The sequence below is a fragment of the Ischnura elegans genome, chromosome 1 (assembly GCF_921293095.1).
Source record: "Ischnura elegans chromosome 1, ioIscEleg1.1, whole genome shotgun sequence".
Lineage (NCBI taxonomy): Eukaryota > Metazoa > Arthropoda > Insecta > Odonata > Coenagrionidae > Ischnura > Ischnura elegans.
Window position 1 is genome coordinate 82,752,020 of NC_060246.1, and position 16,141 is coordinate 82,768,160.

The 16,141-nt window shown below is 43.4% G+C and overlaps 1 protein-coding gene across 1 annotated transcript in view; it reads right to left on the reverse strand.

Annotated features, from left to right (window-relative positions):
• The window catches only part of LOC124164767 (zinc finger and BTB domain-containing protein 4-like), a 148,139-nt gene extending 132,426 nt beyond the window's left edge, over positions 1–15,713 (reverse strand). Inside the window, exon 1 of the mRNA XM_046542026.1 lies at positions 14,560–15,713. Coding sequence (XP_046397982.1) covers positions 14,560–15,622 — 1,063 coding nt within the window. The 5' untranslated portion in view covers positions 15,623–15,713. The remainder of the gene's footprint in view (positions 1–14,559) is intronic.
• Between the last annotated feature and the right edge of the window lie 428 nt (positions 15,714–16,141).

Here is a 16,141-nt window from a genome sequence, read left to right on the forward strand (position 1 = left end):
CCCACTACAAACTTGGCTTATTCTCTAGGATGTTTTTGGAAATGCGAATTTATGAAAACAGGATGTACTCGGAGATGAAAAATACAATCTAGGGAAAGGAATCTAAAAAGATGATTGGGATGGGATAGTAAATACCTGCTTTTATCCAAACCAACTTCAATCTGCACACCATCACTCACAGTAACTAAATCGTGAGTTGTTATAAATAAACGGTCCAGTGTAATGATTTCTCAATGTTTTTGGAACATCGTCTTCATTCTTATATCATACCCCAAAAATTTAATGCAGCACGGAAGAATTCAGCCACTGAATTACCGCAAAAATGACTTATTTTAATCTCTTTCAGCTTGCTGTCTCCTAGCAGTCAACATGTTCCACTGGAACAGTTCTGACCATCCCACGTTATCCATTCGAGGATGCTAGGCGCTCTAATCGCCGCTGAGAACTTATTCCACCCGTGACACCATATTCCTAGCATTGTCCAGGCCAGGCCGTCGAGGGACTTCGAATCCTATATGCCTCTTCAGGCCTTATTCCTTGGATGCAAATTACCTGGTGAATTCTGAGGTAAGAAAAATTGCATATCTTTTCGATTATCAAATGCTTCCCAATGAATGATGAGATAATGAGATGGAAATTAGGTCGTTGGAAAGCGCTTAAAATTTAATCCTGGAAAAATTCGCATTTTACGTCTTTATCAACTGATCAGTCGATTATGATCCGGTGTATGGAAGACAAGGGAACGGAAGTTGTGCACATATTGTCATTCATTTCCTCTGATGTGATCATGAGAGTAGCATTTGAAACCATGTTTGCAGATTGGTTGTTTTTGGGCTCAAGGTCGGTTTTGGCCTCAAAGTGTAATGGCTGGACGATCGTCCTGCATATGAGTTTCCCATCATTTCCCATAAAAGTGTTATGCAAAAGCGCTCAAGGTGGCTGCGAAGTGACAAAGAAATCAGTCCAACATTGAAACCTTAACTTCAGCATCATTTTAGGAAATGGAAATAGTTAGAAAATAAAATAGCTATAGTTTGGTTGCATAAAATCCTGTTACTTTGCCTCTGTGAGTTTTGACTTGTTTGTAGATGAAATTCCAATCAACATAAAAATATGTCTTTATTAATAATAATTATAAAATTAATCGTAGTCAGCCAGTCTAACCCGCCAAGTGATCTCACATTTTGCCATTTCAGCCTATGTTGTATAATAGGCAATAATTAGTCATTGTTATGAATTTACAGTGTTGTATAAAACTTTAGCACCATCTTAATGTGATGTATATAAAACAATATGGCCAGATTTCCTGGTTATTACCGTTACGATTTGTGGTGGATTAAAAAAACTACATGAGAGTGAACCTGCGGATAGTTCACATGTCATAAAAATCAAAGTTGGGGGAAACAGAGTTGCGTGCTCAAGACCGTTGGTGGTACGATTGCTCAAGATGTACGCATATGCGACACCACTCCGTCACCTATCCTAAGATTCTTTCCACAAAATATGACTTTCCAAAGTCCGAGAACTTCTCGACAAAGATGTTATTTCAGCGCTGCGCCATCTCAATAACGTGGAGCGATTCTCCCACGAGAAAAGAAAAGGAGAGAGATCAATAATTTTTTTCGGCGAGCAATAACTTTGACCGAACTTGGCCGTGTTCTTTCCCGGCTGGAAGGGAGGCAACGGCTGCCCACGTCATTCGGCTCCCCGCTCCGTCATCAGTTCCCAACTGCGCTCCGTGTTCTGGTGTGCGTAGGGGGAAGTTCCCAGTGATATAGGTGCGCATTCAGGAACACATTGTGTGGCTTAACCTCGCTGAATATGGGGCCAAACAGAGGCCTCTTCCACATTTTTTTCTACTCCTCCCCACCAATTTTCTTCCCAGCTCCCGCACACATATTTCTCTCCTGATGAAAATTATTAAACGGGGAAGGAGCGGGATGCAGTTCATACCCGTCATCCGCAGGGACCGAAATCCCTTTCTCGTGAAGCGGAGACCAACCCTCTTCCCTCCACACCACAAGCCTCATCCCTTTTGGGAAGGGAAATAATAATAAAATGGAAACATACATACATGGGGCCAAGCGATATACCCACGATACGACCCTGTAGTCGGGGTCTCCCATTCTTGAGGCAGCCCTCACAAAAGGCTCCCTCGCCGACTCGTATCTTGCGCTTCAGGAAGCGCAGGTGCTCATCTTTTATCTTGCTCTCTTTCTCCTCACGTCGGCTCGAGTGTGCGGAAGAAAGGCGATGCATGGTGATGGCGAATCCATACACATGGGACCACGTGGGAAGTACAATTTTCGTTCATAGTAAAAGCTCCACGCGTTGCATATATCCGGCTTTTCTCTCTTTCTTTTCACTGGCGCTTTACTCGGTGCTTAGCCCATTCACTCAAATCTATAGAAGTGGTATAATTCAAGTCTGCCGCGTTAAGTAGTGAAAATCTAATTTATTGCAATGAAAAATAAAATCCCTTGAGCCTGAAATGAAACCATGGGCACAAAAGCAAAAGGCACTTGGTTCGATTCCAGGTCCAGGGGAATTTTTTCCAATGCAAAGCTTTTGATTTCATATAAAAGTAGATTGGTCTATGCTTCATAGATAGCTCTTTTTAAAGAAAGATTTTGTTGCCTGATAAGCTTACCATCAACTTCCTGTTGAAAGTTAAATCATCGTACTATTGCATCAATATTTATAGATTTTTTGTTTTTGATAACAGAAAAATACTATTAGGTCACTTTTACCTCGGTCTATTGGCACACACGAGTGGGTTTATACTGGAATTTTATTCCGGAGTAACACTAATTTTTATAAAAGTTATAATCCTAACTTTATCCAAACCTTAACCGATGGAACACAAAAAATTTGATGAAATGATAATAATTGCGATGAATTAATTACGGAATGAATTTTATATACAAAGTAAATGAGGAATAAAAGATATAGGTAGTACTTATTTTATGTCACTAACAATACATGGCAGAAGACCAATTTTATGAAAAATTTCGTTTGTCTCCTAAATATGAACCCAAAGTGAAAAGTTTTTATAACACGGTGCTCTCAATGGAATACTTGACTTTTAATTGACTCTTTGCTAGAGCGAAATTCCTTGAGAACTATGGCGGCGTATTTCCTATCAAAATTTCAAGACCTGAGCTTCTGACCTAGTTGGAAACCGTTGGAGTATTAATGCATTGATACGCCCCGCCAGGAGATAAAAAGATTCCACAATTACCACGGTATCAATCATTTCATGCTTCCTTCTATTCGCCGTCGGCACTATCTCTTTCCACTTGTCACATCCCTCTCTCTATATTCTCACCCCATCGCCGATTCCCTCCCAAAAAGCACCTCCGCAGCTGCGCATCTCCACCGTCGCCTTTCCCGCCCGCCAACTTCACTGCCTCCTCCTTCGAGAGGCGTCCTGCGCCAGACTGGGCCGACATCCAAGTGTTTGGGTGCCAGGCGAAACGGAAGATGGCCCGCGGAGACTGAGCTTAAGGGGGAATAAAAACACGAGATTCATTCACACACACACACTCGATTCCAAGTTAGGGATACCACATGGGTTAGAAAAAAACATCGATTTTTCGATACCAGCCACTTATTCACAATGGAGTCTTTCACTCATATGCAGACCGGTAATCTCGGTCCATTAAAGGATTTGAAGGGAAAGATAAATTTCGACGACATACTCTTCCTCATTCAGCCAATTACTTTTACGCTCAAGATAAACCAGCGATAAAGTTACCACCCATTTGTCAAGAATCGGTAACGTTATTAGAGCTACGGGTCTTAGACGGTCAGGAAGAAGCGCTCATTGAGAGAAATAATCTCTCACAGAGGTGTGAAAAAATAACAAAATATACAAGACCAAGGATACAGTGAGACGCTGTGACCATCTCGGTATGAGCACGTGACGTTATCAAATTATCTCCCATATGGTCAAGGCCGTAGATTTTTCGCCGTGAATTACTATTAAAATAGGTGACGGATCTAAGATCGAAAAAATATGGGTCTCTGTATTTTTAAAACTCTATAAATATTGAAAATAAAATATAATTCAAGACCGAGCCCATTTATTGGCAATGAACACCTATGTTTTGATGTTTCGAATGTTTGATTACTTAATCGCAGCGCTTTGATACCCAAGCTATTTACGCCTAAAATATACCAATGAGTGTTTTTAGGAATAATGTAGGTGCAATTTTAAAAAGCCCGCTTCAATCGAACCTCGTTTACAGATATTTCATTAATTGTATGTGAATAGTTAAAAAAAACACGGAATTTTTGCCTTCAATTGATTTCACCAATGCTAATAATAGAACCTTTAAATACTCAAGGTTCGATTTTGTTTCTTAAAGGAATTTTGAAACTCTGAAATAGTTATTTTATTCGCCGAACAATGATGTAATGCTCTACTATAACGGCTTTTTCATAATTATACAGAGAACATATAAATTATGTTATGATTATTTATTAATATATATATATATATAATTTGCTATCATTCATTTGTTATTATTGGTATCATTAACAAAATATAATTGCAATTGATGAAAAAACAATAGACGTCCCATCCAATATTTTGCCATTCGATGATTTTTATGTATCGGCGCTAGAACCCGTGTATTCCGATATATCGATGTCAAGATGGCATCCAGTGGCGTAGCCAGAGGGAGTACCGGGGGTTCGGACCCCCCGAAAAATAAAAACTCACTAATTTTTCATCTTAAAAGAAAACAAAATATTGAAAAATCATGAATTTAAGAAATATTTCTTTAACAAATGAAGTTTTTTTGGATTATGAAAATCGTTAAAATTAGTTTAAAATCAATTACTTGGTACCCCGTTTTTAAAAATTTCCCCCCCCTGGTTTTGGACCCCCCCCGAACGAAATTCCTGGCTACGCCCCTGTTGGCATCCCTTATTTTCGGTCCCCCTCTCAGTCTTATCGTACAGACGATCGAACTATCTCACCTTTCCGCACACACACATGGACAGGTTCAATCGTCATCCCGGAGGAAAGAGTCAAAGTTTTTTTTCTCCAGTAAGAGAAAGAGTTTCGGCGATCTCCTGATTTTTTTTCGCAAATATTTTTTCTCCTCCTCTTCCGAGTCGCTTCGAGTGGGCTGGGCAAAATCCTTCTTCCTCCTCTTCGCCTTGCCGGGGGTCTAAACATCTCTCAGCCTGGGACCATCTCGTCACCCATAAGGCGCTTTGGAAGTGGATAAGTGTGGATTAGCTGAAGGAGCAAGGAAGACGAGCTGGGACGAATTCATTTGAAAGAATAAGGGGAAATAAGTGATGGGAGTGAGCCCTCGTCCATGCGACGAAGTGTGTTAGACTCCTAAGTGTCCTCCCCGCAATAAATCCCTGTCTTAGTGATTTGGCGTACTCGGAACCTAGCTATTCGGTCAGCGGTGTTCATATACGTAGATTAGCCTAATGAATCCCATCGCAGTCTTTAGGAAAATATAGGATGAAATGCATGCTATTTTTAAATAATATTTACGTTCATATTTTCCGCAATTAGATATAAACTATGGGAGAGAATTCATCAATCGCGCCCAAATTTTCCTGTTAGGAAATGACATTTTTTTACAAGCTAGATCAATGATGTCATGTTTTCCACAAGGCGAGGAAGGTAGAATTAATTTGGACATAAAATTACTTCTTCAAACTGATAATACGTCTTGTCAATACTAATAGTATCAAACATCATGGATTATTATCCAAACTAACAATAAGAATTTCCATTTCAAATATATAATTACTCACTGAAAATGTATTTTTAAGGGCTCGAAATAAAGTAAATTCCGAAAATCTTTAGAGATACTTTGAATAATGCACCAAATTTAATTTTCCATCCTCCACCTATTGAATTTATCCCCAGAAGTATTGTCTGATATCTTATGCCTTAGCAGTTTTACATTTAGAACTGACATTAATGAGGAATAGTTCCAATTCATAAAACCGTTATCATTTTGGCGAAAATCGCCGCGAGTATTTGCTGAATGTATCCCAACAATGTGGTGTATTGTAAATTTCTATGCATCTAATCTATTTAAAAGTAAAATATCTTAAAAATTCCAATATATTAGTCAATCATCCTTGAAAAAATCCGGTCATCGCTCCCCTTGAGAAAAGGTTTGAATAAATTCCATCAGCTAGATCTTTACCCAAGCCATTCTTCGGAGTAGAAAAATTATTTCACAGCAAAAATAAATTGTTCTTGGTGAATGTATTGTATCTGAATGAACATTTTGAAATGCGGAAATTCGAGCATGTCCTCCCTATGCTAAAAGAGAAGAGAAAAATACCCTGTTATTCCCTATGAAACAAATAAACTGTGGAACTACTAGCAGGGTATGGAAAGATTATCCTATTCACGTTTTTACAAGTCACTCCCGCGGGTGCGATAGTCATAAACCAGGAGGAGAGAGGTGTCGAGTTCGGTATAATCAGTTCGTGCATTCTGGGGAAGTTCGGTTGTGTGGTGAGAGGGGAGGTTTCCCAGTGCATTTTTTCTGTATTTATATCCACTTGATAATAATCCGACGTGCTTCGAGCTTTTTTTATTCGGCCGACCCGTGGGTGTGATTTTTATGGGATCGCGACGATTGTTTTGCATCATTATCTCATTTTTTACCCTTAATCCGTTCGAAATTTCCTCACCTCCAGCTTTAATTGGTGCCATAAAATGATCTTTTTATATTTCTTTGTTAACGCCTTTGAATGCCGGCATTGGCCATTTCTGTCGAATCGCGAATAATCTCATGATGAATGGTTGCCGTAATGGAAAATGCTATCCCCGTTGAATATAATAGCACAGTTAAAGTTCGATTAATATGTAGAATTTTGAAAAATAAGGCTATTGCTCTTGGGGGTTACAGTGATGCTATTGTGTGCAAAGGTGAAGTTTGAGGAAAAATAGCGAATTCAAATATGTAAATATTTTTCAGGGATGAATGGATCTTAGACGGTTTACGAGTGGTATGAAGGTTTGAGTAATGAGGCACTTTAATGTTTTATCCTTCAATTTTTGCTTAAATAGATCTGATGATAAAACATCGATGACCTTGAAGATTTTCAGACATGAAATACAGTTAATTACACTAGCTTTTCCTAAAATTGAACCTTTTCATGCATAAAATACACGGAGGTTCAGGTAAGACTGCCAGTGACAATTTACAGTTGAAATTGGGTAGAAACCAGGATTGTCCTTATCAAGAAATATCAAATGGTTGTCTTTTAAGCAACTATTGTTAAATATATTAGTATCAGCGCTTCGACACAGAGGGTTTTGGCTAAAAGGACAACAGCTATTAAATTCCGCTAAACGTTTTTCGAATGTTATTGGCTGAAGTAAGTCACTTAATGTTTATAAACGCAAGTAAATTCATGGATGTGTTCATAGCCTCGGAAGCTGACGAATAGCTTAGAAGTACATATTTTGGGATGCGAGCTACTCGTATATTTTCCGTGGTTAATCCCAAAACTGATAAATAATCATGTATTTATGATTTACGCGATGGTCATGACCTTTCATAGATCAGCACGACGAGGGCCATAGAAGCGCGTGTTTTTATACGCAGGAATGAAATTAAAAAGAGGATGACTTCTGTGGTATATAGTCAGATGATTTTGTCGTCATAAATTTTATTTTAAGGTGTATGTCTTTATACCCGATCGCTGAAAGTGAGCGAAGTCCCTATTTCATGGAATGATTTAGAAAACTTCAGGTTATAATCGGCAACAAATTTGTTTTTTTTACTCACACAGTGGCTTAGTGAGCCAGTATCCGCCTCTACTACGAGGTGAAGTGGTAGTGCAAACAGCTTGTTCGTTTAATTCCCCCTACCTATGTTTATGGTCCGAGAGAGGTGGCGGGTCGGCAAAAGGGGACTTCCGTCGCAGGAATACCGCGTGAATTCGATATCGCTGAGGCGACTATCTCTATCCTGTCTCTACGTGCAACTTGATCTTCACCCGACGAAATCTTTTGAAATAGGAATCTGCTAGCTTATTTTAATGATCTTAGCCTTGAATTTTGATAAATAATAGGAAATTAATAAAACATCAAAAGAACCCGATACAATCTAGGATATCACATTTCTTTCGCAAATTGCTATTGCTTTTTGATTTTTTGGTGTAGATGGCAAAGATAAGTCGTTCACTGAATTAACATGACGACATTTGGCCACAAGCTTCTATTATTTAGCCTTCGGCATAGAAGATAAAATATGGGCAATTCACCGAAGGCTACAGTTTATTTTCCGTTTATTAAATATTGGTGATGAAGAAGTACAATTTAAATTCAGGGGTTGCATTAGAATGAAGGTAACATTGACCGATTACTTAGAGAAGATCAAGAAGACTCTAAGATTAACTATTTGCTGGTCGCATTATTTTTTATATTTTTTATATAGTGCAAAATTAATTAGAATGACATCAGTAAAGGAAGGATTTTGCAAGGAATTTTATCATGAGTGGTTTTGCAATGTTCACTATAGTTTGCAACTACTTGTGACGGTATTTTGGAGGATATCCGTGTAAGAAGGTGTTGGAATTCTTAAGGTATTTTTTGTATTGCGATTGGTAGATAATTTGTTTTTTATTTAATTTCACTTTCCATGACTAGCGCTGTTTATGGCATGCATGGTGTTTTCTCTCTTCTAATAAGGATACGTTTTGATTATCAATTTAAGCCTTCCTCATGAGAAAGTCTACCATGGCGATATAATTTTACTCAATTTGAAGGGAAAACTTTGTTTAATAATATAAGGGGTGTAAGGTAGATATAATGATTATTTCACATCCTTTTATGGACGAACGATAGATAGATGAATTGATAGGTAGAAAATATGGGGCGAAAAGGAGAATTACTTTGCATTCTGGGTCAATATATTGTGACATACTGACCTTATGTCACGTATTTTCTCTCGTTATGTAAAGACCCGAGTAGGGGATGATCACATATGTGTGGATGAGCGTGGGTATGTCTGAGTGTGTGCGTAATAGTGTGTCATGCCCCAGGCATGAGGTAAATGTGACTCACAAATGTTCAGTGTTTGGTCGGCTCGGACCGATGGTTGCCCCACCCTACAGTGAGGCCCAAGTGCAACCCCTCCTGTCCCAAAAAAACCCATCCCCTGTGTATCATCCCCCTCCAATATCACTATAAAGCGGCGGACGGAGAGAGCCTCCAGGCGAGAAATTCTAGTACGGTCGACGGGCGAGAAACGCTATCCTGATCGACGCAGAAAGGGATTGATGACGTGCCAGATTGGTCGTCATCTATCTGGGTGTGCAGAAAGAGTGCTGTTAGCGGGACGAGATTGTCTACGGAGGTAGCCAGCAGCGGAGAGCAACATTGCAGACGAGCGACAAGCAGGACCAACGCCCAGAGGTCGGGAGGAAAAGTACCCCCGATCCCACGGACATTTGGGGTCCAACGTGTCGCATCATCGACGGCTCCTACTGCTCAAGGCTCCGAGAAACCGTAAGAACGTCGCAGTCAGCGACCCGTCCCCGTGCTCGTTCACCCAGACCCGATTTAATCCCCAAACTGTGTATCCAAATTATTTGGGTATTTTCTCTCCATCCCGGTGCGCCGTATGTAATCACCAAACTGTTGACTCCTTGTCAGAAATCTAATTCAGTGTTACCACGAGAGCAGCCTAAAAACTTAATTTGGGCAAATTGTAAACTCGGCCCACGAATCCTACCAATCACAAATTGTTGCTTTTTTTTGTATTTCTTTTGGAGGGGGGGCAATCGAACCATATCATCTTGTGCACTTGTCGTTCACCCCATTCTCATCAGGGTATTTAATTTCAATAAGTGTGTGTGTATGCTATGTTCAAAGTGGAAAATATATTTTTTTTATGTTTCAAAGTACTCAATAATCGTTCGATCATTCCGTACTCGGGACCATTGATGCCCTCCCCACCCAGTAAAAAAGGTGGCGTTTTCATGTTCCGCCACATATAAATGGCGCCCAACTCGCGGCACGATTGGTAATGCGTATAGTACGCAAAATAAATAAAAGGCGTCTTAACCCTGGCAAGGTACACCTTCACAAGGTTGGCATTGTTTTGTATTATTAAGGGATATTTTGTTTTATCGAGGTTATTTTTCGCATGCCACTATGGCAGAACTTGGGAATAAAGAATCGGCATTTTCAAAGTATCGGGAGAAGGAAAGCGAAGATGACGAGTCTGATGCGGGCAGCGGTCGGTCGGAAACCAATTGCATAACAACTGGTTTAGCAGGCATGGTGTTGCGTACCCCAAACGAGCGTGAGGTAGCATCATCGACCGCCCGTATTAGTGACCATATGGGGGAGTTATTACCGGAAGATTCGAGGGATGGCACTCTTAAGACCCTCGTGTCCTTGATTCAAGATTTAACCAGTAAAACTAAGTCGATGCATGACGAGTTAACAAGTAAAATTAACGCCAGCGAACTGAAAAACGAGTCGTTGCATAATGATCTAACAAGTAAAACTGAGTCGATGCATGATGATTTAACAAGTAAAATTAACGCCAGCGAACTGAAAAACGAGTCGTTGCATAATGATCTAACAAGTAAAACTGAGTCGATGCATGATGATTTAACAAGTAAAATTACCGGCGTCGAACTTAAAACTGAGTCAATGCGTGATGAGCTGAAGGCTGACAATGCTGCGTTACGCGAAGAGTTTAAACTCAATAATGAGAGAATACAAGTCGAGATTCAAACTTGGAAGGAGACTCTCTCTCAGGAGGTGTCTCAAATGAATAGAAATATAGGTGAGGTAGAAACTCGTTGTGAAATGAAAATAGATGAAACCGTCAGGAAGGTGCGCGAACAATGTCGAGAGGTGGTAATTTCCGAAGTAGGGTATGTTAAGGTTCGTACCGAGGTGTTGGAAAAGAACGTTGAGGAAGTGGTAGCGACACAGAAAAGCGAGCAGGATAGTTTCAAAGCACGCGACGAAAAAATTAAATCGCTTGAAAATGAAATTGTCACTCTTAAAGAAAAGGGCATAACCTCGCAGGTAGTTTCTGTGCCTGCCCAGTCTTTCACAAAGCCAAGCTTCTCTGCCCTCAGTCACGAACATCCCATTGCCTTCATAAAGGAAGTTCATGATCACTTCTCGGTGGTAAATATTCCGCACGCATTACAACCGCAAGTTTTCTTTCAAATGTTAGAAGGAGATGCCAAAACGTGGGGGAAGTCCTTATTTCCGCTTCCGGCCACACTTGCGGAATGTAAAGAAAAGTTTTTGTCGAATTTCTGGGATGCCGATACTCAATACAATTTTCGTATGCATGTAATCACAGGCAAGTATGTAAGAACGAAGATGAACACGATGAAACAATTCGCGACGGAGAAAGTAGCGTTAGCGAGATTGTGTTCTCCACCTATGTCTGAAGGGGAAATTATTTATTCATTAATCCGACAATTTCCCATAAATGTGCAAAATATGCTAAAATCTGTAGAACAGCTGACGGTCGATCGGTTAATAATGCTGCTTGGGTTATATGATCAAACGTATCAGTCAAGCGCGCCACCAGTGGGTAATGCTAATCCCCAAGGTTCGCAGCACGGGTCGAGTAACACGAGGCCGTCGACAGCTGATAACGAGTACCGAGTGAACTCAGTCACATTCAAAGGGGGACGCGGGCGAGGCAACTTGCCATCAGAAAAACAATCCTCCTTTCAACCGCATTGTAGTGGGTCCCCATTAAACCAGGAGGAAGGTTTAAACTCGCGCCGGCTGGTCTAGACTCCCTCCGGTGTCCAGCCGACGCGGAAAAAGCGGAGGTTTTATGTCAGATCATCGCGACTTACGAAATTGAGGTAGAAGGCGCAGGGGACGAAAGGAAAGGAAGTATTTATGCCGAGAGGCGTTGCTGTCCGATCGTGAATTGTTCCGCGAACGGCGTTCAGAGTAAAGCGCTGTTAGACACGGGCAGCGAAATTTCCGCGATCTCGGAGGAATATTTCAAAGAATTAGATATCAAAACCATGATACCTTGCTTTCCCCTGAACCGATCTTGTATCATATGTGCTGATAGTCGGAAGTCTCCTCCCATCACTCGTCAGGTTTTACTTACGATCACTATAGAAGGCATTGAGTTCGAGGTAATTTGCCTGGGTGTTAAGGAATCTAATTGTGTATTTTTTTTTGTCATTACTTTTCCCTTGTCCTATATTTTTGAGACTAAATTTGGTCAAGCTGTGTGATTTATTTTGTTCATCCATGTAACACGAACTCATTTTTCTTTGCGGGGCCCCTTTCATCCCTCGCAATGAAAAATTCCTTCGTGTTGGGGGGCAATTGTGACACACTGATCTTATGTCACGTATTTTCTCTCGTTATGTAAAGACCCGAGTAGGGGATGATCACATATGTGTGGATGAGCGTGGGTATGTCTGAGTGTGTGCGTAATAGTGTGTCATGCCCCAGGCATGAGGTAAATGTGACTCACAAATGTTCAGTGTTTGGTCGGCTCGGACCGATGGTTGCCCCACCCAACAGTGAGGCCCAAGTGCAACCCCTCCTGTCCCAAAAAAACCCATCCCCTGTGTATCATCCCCCTCCAATATCACTATAAAGCGGCGGACGGAGAGAGCCTCCAGGCGAGAAATTCTAGTACGGTCGACGGGCGAGAAACGCTATCCTGATCGACGCAGAAAGGGATTGATGACGTGCCAGATTGGTCGTCATCTATCTGGGTGTGCAGAAAGAGTGCTGTTAGCGGGACGAGATTGTCTACGGAGGTAGCCAGCAGCGGAGAGCAACATTGCAGACGAGCGACAAGCAGGACCAACGCCCAGAGGTCGGGAGGAAAAGTACCCCCGATCCCACGGACATTTGGGGTCCAACGTGTCGCATCATCGACGGCTCCTACTGCTCAAGGCTCCGAGAAACCGTAAGAACGTCGCAGTCAGCGACCCGTCCCCGTGCTCGTTCACCCAGACCCGATTTAATCCCCAAACTGTGTATCCAAATTATTTGGGTATTTTCTCTCCATCCCGGTGCGCCGTATGTAATCACCAAACTGTTGACTCCTTGTCAGAAATCTAATTCAGTGTTACCACGAGAGCAGCCTAAAAACTTAATTTGGGCAAATTGTAAACTCGGCCCACGAATCCTACCAATCACAAATTGTTGCTTTTTTTTGTATTTCTTTTGGAGGGGGGGCAATCGAACCATATCATCTTGTGCACTTGTCGTTCACCCCATTCTCATCAGGGTATTTAATTTCAATAAGTGTGTGTGTATGCTATGTTCAAAGTGGAAAATATATTTTTTTTATGTTTCAAAGTACTCAATAATCGTTCGATCATTCCGTACTCGGGACCATTGATGCCCTCCCCACCCAGTAAAAAAGGTGGCGTTTTCATGTTCCGCCACAATATAAAGAATTATTTCGAGCATTTCATCATTTCAATTAACGAGAAGAATTTCAAAATGCAATCTATGAGACTCATATTGTTGACTGTGTATGAATTCACGACTTCATGAGTTTACTCAGTATTTATATTGTCAGAGGAAAGGAATTTCAAGCGTAAAAATATATATTATACTCGTGAAAGTCTCCAGTTTGACTTTATTTGAGTCACAGTGTGTTATAGATCGTCAATCATGATAGAAAATTTGAATGCTCGAATATAACCGCTTTCTTTTACTGATGAAATATTGCCTTGGTTGTCGCTGAATTTATTGTGAGGCATAATATTAAGCTTTTACAAGAACTTTAATAGAATTTTATTACTCAATTTAAATTAGGAATATCTTAATTCTAACGTTGGCACTAAACCAATGCCTTTATAATAGTTTAGCTTTATTTGTAGTTGAATTCTTACCAGAAATGGAAAAAATCTTTTCCGATAAAAGACAGAACATAATTCTTCGATTTACGGAAATTTGAAGGCGTAAGCGCTTTAAGGTGTTATATTTAAATACAATGTAATTAAATATTTTTGATGGAAATATGCCTAAAGAATGTAAGATCTCTTTATAGGCTTCTCTTATTTAAATAGATGAGAGAAGAACTTCTTGGAAAGATAAGCATGAAAAGAATTTGAACAGAAAGAAAACTTTTCCTTTTATATACATTAGGTTAGGACCTGTATAAATACGATTCTTACTGTGGAAAATTGCTAGATATTTTTATACATATGCAAAAATTCTATTAGGAAAAAGCATGTAGCCACTGTAATCGTAAAATGGTGGTCCTTCACCCGATGTCAATGCGCAAAGGCACCAAACTAGCGTAGCAAATCTAGGAAGAGTTAAGATCAGTTCATTAGTGTATGTTGATATAGTTAAAAATTGACGAAAAAAACTACGTAAAATAATTCATTGTAATTGACATTGTTTGCATGCAAAATTAAATTGTTTAATTAATTGAACTTCGTGTTTACGCGATCTTGAAGTTCGGTGGGTTCGCAAATGTCTCATGCTCGACGCAGCCTTATATACGCGACGCGGAAGGAGGCAGGGTTTGGCAACAAGATTTGCACCCGTGATTTATCTCTCTCTGTGTCACTCACCCATCTCGTCGATGACAGGCGCCATCCTCAGCGTGATCCCCACAAGGAGCACACTCATGAGCAGCAGGAGACACGCGGTGGCCACGATGGCCCACCTCGCCTTCGGGGGCAGGCCCTCGTTGGATGCGGCGGAGGCGGAGGGCGCGCACGCCACCGCCGCGGCAGCCGCCGCCGCCGCAGCCGCCGCCGACGATCCCTTCTTGCGGCCCGAGCCCGCCTTTTTCCGCGTACGCGACCGTTTCCGCTTGCCGCGACCCTTTGCTTCGAGCACGGCCTGCTCCTCGTCGCCTCCCGCCTCGTCCGCAGCCATCCGGCAAGCCATCTCCTCCTCCATGTCCAGCATCATCTCCTCCAGGTCCTCGCCCTCGGCGCTCTCCTGCCGCCAGCGCCGAGACGCCGCGGACGACGCCGCCGCCGAGGACACCACCACGCTGGTCAGGCTCCACGTTGACCCGGGCGGCCTTCCGTCCAGCGGGTTGGCCCCTCCGAGCGCCACGGCCGTCGAGGCCGCCGTCACGGCCTGCGGTAGGTGCGAGGCGGGCACCGCCCCCACGCTCTCAGAGCGGACCGTGCGCGGCCGCGGGGACGCCGACGCGCAGATGGACTTGCGGTGGGCGTGGTGGTGATGGTGATGGTGCATGGTGGTCGGCGGTGGCGGTTGCAGGTGATGGTGGTGCTGGGAGTGGCTCCTCTGCCGCCGCGGCTGCCTCAGCGGCCTGGGCTGATGGCTGTGCCTACGCTGCGAGCGATGGTCTCCGCCCCCGTTGAAGACTCCTCCTCCGCCCCCAGCGCTGCTCCGGTGGGCGGCCGGGGGCGGGGAGGAGTCCGGGGGCGCAGCGAAAGCCACCAGGGCCGTCAGGGCGGCCTCGAGGCGGAGGAGCTCTGCCGCAACGGGCGTGGGTGTGCCGGAGCATCGTCGGTCGGCTTGGTCGGGGCCTTCCGGAGCGGAGATTGGGAAAGGGAGGACGGGGGGGAAGTTTGCGGTGGGCGGCGGGGACGCTAGGGCGGCCTCCAGGTCCTCAGTGGACACTGCCTTGTCGGCCACCTGGGCGGAGGGGCGCATTCTACCGCCGCCGGCCGTGGAGGCGGTCGGTGCGGGCGGCTCGACCACGAGCGCGCGAGTGTCGGCGGGCCCGAGCCCCTCCTCAGTCCGCCTCGGCCACCACCACCACCGCCGCCGCCGCCGCCCCCCCGGGCCCCCCCACCCTTCCACCGCCTCCACCTCCTCCACCTCCTCGTCCCCGTAGCGGTGGGAGGACCGTGTCTACCTCATGGCGCGGGCGCGTACGACGCCCGGAGCCGGCGGTGGGGGCCGGGCAGGGGTGCCCGGGAGGGGACGATGGGCCATCCCCCTGCTCGCGGCTGACACGCCGGCGGCTGCGGCGGGATCTGCTCCTAGGCTGCGGGGGCGCTGGTGTGCGGGGACGGGCTGCTTTTCGGGGAAAGGGAATGCCGGGAGGAAAAGGGGGCGTAACCAGTGGGTTAGACACACAGTCATAGGAAGGCGTATTGAAGCATCAACATGCCACTAAATAGGAAATAAAAGATATTCTTTGATCTGGCCACCACCGAATCAGAGTTC